Source organism: Podarcis muralis, chromosome 1 (genome assembly GCF_964188315.1).
Source record: "Podarcis muralis chromosome 1, rPodMur119.hap1.1, whole genome shotgun sequence".
Classification (NCBI taxonomy): domain Eukaryota; kingdom Metazoa; phylum Chordata; class Lepidosauria; order Squamata; family Lacertidae; genus Podarcis; species Podarcis muralis.
The window spans coordinates 3,827,594-3,833,593 of NC_135655.1; the positions used below are offsets into that span (position 1 = coordinate 3,827,594).

Sequence of the window (6,000 nt, forward strand, 5' to 3'; positions counted from 1 at the left end):
GAGAACAGGATGCTTCACTTAGAGGGGCTTGATAACGCCAAGGTTGCAGGTTTGATCCCCGTAAGGGACCGCTGCCTATTCCTGCGTTGCAGAGGGTTGGATTAGATAGCTCTTGGAGCCCCTTTTCCAATTATATGCTTCCCTGCTGGGAGCAAAGCACAGACCATTCAGCCCAAGGAGACCACACCGCCTGCTCCTTGTGTTCCTACAACAATGCGGGCGAGAATGCCAAGGGCTCTGGGAGATGCGCCAAGATGAAACCAGAGATTAGGAGCCACAGAGTAAGATGGCTTAGTTAGCGCGCTCGGCCAGCATCTCCCAGGAAAAGCCGCCCCCAGGCACCCCCTAATGTTTCCTAGGTGACACATTCCTGCACCCTGAGACACCAGTCTGGACTTTAAAACTGTTCAGAACAAAGAGGGGAGACGGGAAATATATCCTTAGCAAGGGGGGAAACAGCAACGGCTGCATTCAGCTCTCACGTCCCTTAAGCTCAGAACACCAGCCTGAGACAAAGCCGGGATGTGGGATATGTCCTTAGAGGCCAAAGCAGCCAGCATTGATGCTGACAGGGGCTCTTATGTGCAACGGCCGCAGCTCGGATTTTGGTGGCAAAGGGGTGGAGGGAACAAGACCAAAAATACACTAAAATATCACACGTTAAAAACTTCCCTGAACAGGGCTGCCTTCAGATGTCTTCTAAATGTCAGGTAGTTGTTTATCTCTTTGACATCTCATGGGAGGGCGTTCCACATGGCGAGTGCCACTACCGAGAAGGCCCTCTGCCTGGTTCCCTGTAGCTTTGCTTCTCGCAATGAGGGAACCGCCAGAAGGCCCTTGGCGCTGGACCTCAGCGTCCAGGTAGAACGATGGGGGTGGAGACGCTCCTTCAGGTATACTGGGATGAGGCCCTTTAGGGCTTTAAAGATCAGCACCAACCCTTTGAATTGTGCTTGGAAACATACTGGGAGCCAATGATGGTCTTTCAAGACCAGTGTTATGTGGTCTCAGCAGCTGCTCCCAGTCACCAGTCCAGCTGCCACATTCTGGATTAGTTGTAGTTTCCGGGTCACCTTCAAAGGTAGCCCCACGTAGAGTGCATTGCAGTAGCCCAATCTATCAGATTTTTGCAGGTTCCAAAAGATTCTGAGAACCAAAGCACAGTCATGCTTTGAATTTTGCACCGGCCCAAATTTCCCAGGGGAAATCTCTAACCAAACAAAGCTCCACAAAAGTTAGCGTATTAGGGAATATACCTATGCTGTGATGTGCTGATGATTTCTTCTTCTTTTTTGATCTTAAAATCATTTGGTCAATAAGATCAGTTAAAAAGAAGAACATTATTTAATTTGTGGGGAAATGAATCTGTAGGCAGCCCCTCGTTTAACTGGATTCCCCACAACGGGATTCTGACGAAGTTACCTTTAACATGCGAATCTCCCGAAGGGCAATTTTTTTGATAACGGGATCGTCTTCCGATTCCAGAAACTTCTTGATGGCCACAATCTGACCTGTGTCCCTGTTCCGGCACTTGAACACCACCCCGTAGGAGCCTTCGCCAATCTTGCTGATTTTTTCGTATTTCTCCATTGCAAATACGAAACGGAAATACCGTCCAGCAATTAATTTATCCTTTTGGGTATCTGAATCCTTCAGACGACCAGCGACGTCTTCAACCTGTAAAAACGAGAGCAAACCACAACAGCAAACACTCTGTGAGAAGCTGCAGAAACTTTAGAGTTCATAGGAAAACAGGAGTTGAACACAGATTATAGCAGACCCTTTCCATCATTCTGTGATCATGCAAAATCCATTTTGGCGCCTTTTTCTTTTTCGTAAATGGGCGGGGACCTGGAGGTGCGATACAAATTAGCAGGAGTAGGGAATTCTTTTAACAACGTCTCTCTTTTTAACTGGCCTCATTATATATACAACAGTATTTGCAAACCTGCCAGACTTTTAGAAGACACCTGAAGGCAGCCCTGTTTAGGGAAGCTTTTAATGTTTAATAGATTATTGTATTTTAATATTCTGTTGGAAGCCACCCAGAGTGGCTGGGGAAGCTGAGCCAGATGGGCGGGGTATAAATAAATTATTATTATTATTATTATTATTATTATTATTATTATTATTATTATTCCAGATGTTCTGGAGTACAGTACAACTCTCGCCAGCCCTGAACCTGATGGGAGATGTAGATGAAAACATCTGGGGAGATCCAGTCTGGGGTAAGCTGAGCTACAGAAACTCAGCTTAATTGACAGCTGCATTTGTCCAGTTAAACCCTCCTTTTCAAATCTCACTCTCTCCTCTGACAAAATTTACACTCTGTGCGCTCCTTGGAGCAAGGAGCACCTAGTCATTTATGTTACCCATGAAGTCTTCCAAATGAAGAATGGCAAGAGAAATTAATGGACTCCGCAGAAATGTCAAAACTTATGGGAAGATTCAGAAATCAAGAAGAAAGAGTGTTTAAAAAAAGAATGGGGGAGATATTTGGACTATCTAAAAAATTACTGTAGACAATTAAATAACTTAGCAGGATTAATTTAATATCTAGCAGTTAAAAGGTGATTTTGGAAGAAATATAGAGAGTGATAAGTAAAAGGAGTTAAGGAGGAGATGAAGTTTTTAAAATGTTTGTATAGGGAACCAAGGAAGGGGAGGAGGGAAGTCTAAACAACTATGTATGCAATGGTATCTGATGATTATTATTGTTAATTTGAAAAACTGAAAAAGAAAATGAAGTCTCCACAGTGATGGCGTCATAGTGTTGTTCTACATTTTCAAATTGTTTTAAAAATGAGGTTAAGATTGCCAAAGGCCATTCATTTTAAATATGTAGATATATTACTGATTTGTTAACAAAAAAGTGCAAGCATAACACAAATAAATAAAGCAAATAATTGAAAATTTAAACCATAAAGTGTCACAGCCTGGAAGGACAGAAGTTCAAAGACACAGCACAGCTCTAATGGAATAATAAAGTATTAACTTACACAAAGATTCCCCTTACAAATAATAAATATAAATAAGTTATCTCCGCCTGTGAATGCCATCATTACTGAGAATAAAGTTTCTCTATAGTCTTAAATGAGCCAGACATTTGCATGTACTGATGTCACCGAATGAACAGGTGCCTCAATATTTGAATAGGAAATAAAATCATGCCACGTATTTAAAAAAACAGCCATCTAAGCTCAGCTCTTGTGATACATCACTTCCCTGAGGGTGATTTGCCAAACCTTAGAGTACCAGCAGTCCAAATTATTAAGACTTTCAGGATTTGGCAATGCAGCCCCAGGCTGCTGTTAAGAGATGAGAAATAGGTTATTTGCTTTCTGAATCCTGTTCTGTTTGCAAAAGCGCCGGGTGGAAAGACGGAGTAATCGTTTGTTTAGTTATCAAGGAGATCTCATTGCCGACAGTGCAGGATTTACATACTCGGTTAAGAACTTAATTCGTTTCGGAGGACCGTTCTTAACCTGAAACCGTTCTTAACCTGAGGTACCACTTTAGCTAATGGGGCCTCCCGCTGCCGCCGCGCCGCCGAAGCACAATTTCTGTTCTCATCCTGAAGCAAAGTTCTTAACCCGAGGTACTTTTTCTGGGTTAGCGGAGTCTGTAACCTGAAGTGTCTGTAACCTGAAGCGTCTGTAACCCGAGGTACCACTGTATAAGCTAGACAAGCTCCAGCTTAGGGCCCCACTCTCTTGGGGGCCCACAAAAATATTCAATGGAAAAAAACACACCTGGATGTACATTCCAAAATACAAGATAAAAAACAAATAAAATAAAACCTACATACAGCAACAGTGTTTTGTGTTGTGTAGGCTCCTATGGTGTAAGTCATGGGCCCCGCCTGCTAGCCTGCTCCCTAAAATATCTCTGGTTTGCTCCTTTCTATATATAGGGTGCCTACATTCTGCATGGACTGGTTGCAGGCCAACATGTGCAAATGGCTTTAGATACCTGTTGGGTCCATAAATTACCATATAGCATATATTCAACACAAAAAAACAGCGACAATTTGTTGTTGGCAAAGGACAGCTGGACATATAAAGGGCCCCATTATCTTCAGGAGCTGAGGGCTTCATCAAACCTAAATCCGGCACTGTTGCCGATGGCAATTTATATAGCACACCTGAGCACCTAGCACTGTAGGCTGTTTCCCAGGTTACACTTTTTTATTGATTTTCAAAAACAAAACAAAATTAAATAAAACTTAAACTTTAGCATTCAACCTTTTTTATCTTCTTATTTACCCTGCGCAATTTTGCGCCCGGACTTCCCTCCTTCCCTGCTTCGGTTTTCCCAATTTACATCCATTCCTGCAGATTCTTAATTACATTCTATATACATCACAAGATTTATGTTAGCCCTGCTACAGTTTTTAAACTTCTACAATTATTTCGTATATACACGACAATTTTACTCCATTCCTCCTCAAACTTTGTCACTTTTTGGTCTCGAATTTTATAACTCATTTTTGCCAATTCAATATACTCGAATAATTTCGTCTGCCACTCCATTAGGGTTGGGAACTCTTGGGATTTTCACTTTTGGGCCACAAGAATCCTTGCCGGCTCCCAGCAGGTTTTCCAGCACCATGAGAAGCCAGTTGTGCCTCTAAGCCAGCAACGGCCTGCACATTTGCTTTGGCATAAGCGCCACTGGGCACAGATGGACTTACTTGGGAGAGAGCACCCTGTGGCGCAAGTGGCGCGGATGTCGTCAGCGCAAAGCCAAGGAGCCGGTGGCTTCAGCCGTGAAAGCCGATCTCTGGGGCGGCTCCAGCAGCCTCTGCATCTTCAGGCCAGCTTCCTCCTCCTCCTCCTCCTGCGCAAGGAAGGCCCGTCTGGAAATTAAAATTTAATTCAGGCCCTTTGGGGGAAGGCAGGTTGCCAAGGCAGGCTCTGCGGGCAGCTTCAAGATCAGCAGCAAACCCCCAAGGGCCTCTTCTTAGACAGGAGGCGGGCAGGATCCTGTTTCGTGGATCACTTTCCTTGTCTGCAGAAGGTAGGAGCCTCCTTGGGAGCACAGGAGGTGAGAAGGGCATCGCCCGCAGCGGGAACCCTGCGCCGCCACCGGGAAGGGGCAAAAGGGCAGAAGGAGGAAAGGCAGCCCCCCAGCCTCCTTCTGCTGGGACCACCTCCCTTGTTGCCAGCCAAGAGGCGGGCAGAGGCTCTCCTGGCACACCCTCCTCCCCTCCGAAGCAGCTTGGTAGTTCCTCCTGGAGCGGGAAAAGCGTCCCCACGCTAAAGGGCCCTCTGCACATGCCCAGGGGCACTCTCCCCTCCGGGCAGCTAGCGGTGCCAACCTGAGTAATATATTAGGTGGGGGCAGGTAAGCTCCGTCCCACATAATCACAAGATGCAGTACACGCACATCATCTGAAAGGTGCCCATCAACTTGAGGGGGGCACCACTTTCAAATATTTTATTTGGGTGGCAAAGGGACCTTGGTCCCTAGAAGTCGGCTCCGATGGAGCCAGCCGCCCTGCAAGAGCGCAGAACAGCATCTGGGCGCAGTTGCGGGGAGACCGGCATGCCGCCTGGGGCTGGCGCAACCCTCCGGGGCTGGGCACTCTGCACGCGCTCAGAGGACCCCTTGCTCTTCTTTCCCCCCCGCAGCCGGACTCTGCCCGGCCACCCCCCACCCCCGCCTCTCTTGCCTGCAGCTGCCTCCGCCGCCAGCTCCGCGCACTCCTCCTCTCGCCGCCGCCGCCGCCTCTCGCTCTGTCCGGGCGCTGCGCTGCGCGGAGCCGCTAAAGGCGCGCAGCAGCCAATCAGGGCGGGCGGCGGAGCCTGGGCAGCGGGGGCGATGCCCGCCCCCGGGAGGAGCGAGGCTGAGCGGGCGGCTCCCTGCCTTGGCACAGACTGGCAGGCGGCGCCGTCGCTGCCCTCCGAGCGCTGGGCAGAAACAGGAGACTCCTCGGGGCAGAGCACGGAATCCTCGACCTCCTTCCTGGCGCAGCGCGCAGCTGGAACGGTGGAGGTG

General features: G+C 47.6%; 1 protein-coding gene across 3 annotated transcripts in view; it reads right to left on the reverse strand.

The window, feature by feature from the left end:
• The window catches only part of CDKL1 (cyclin dependent kinase like 1), a 32,945-nt gene extending 27,172 nt beyond the window's left edge, over window positions 1-5,773 (reverse strand). The window contains exons 1-3 of one of the 3 annotated variants that reach the window (XM_077934673.1): window positions 5,675-5,773; window positions 4,694-4,836; window positions 1,423-1,677 (exon numbers count right to left, since the gene is read on the reverse strand). In XM_077934673.1, the coding sequence (XP_077790799.1) occupies window positions 1,423-1,590 (168 nt within the window). In that variant the 5' untranslated portion in view covers window positions 1,591-1,677; window positions 4,694-4,836; window positions 5,675-5,773. Of the gene's footprint in view, window positions 1-1,422; window positions 1,678-4,693; window positions 4,859-5,674 lie in introns of all 3 variants that reach the window. The other 2 variants (XM_077934613.1, XM_077934642.1) reach the window with 2 other exon arrangements.
• Between the last annotated feature and the right edge of the window lie 227 nt (window positions 5,774-6,000).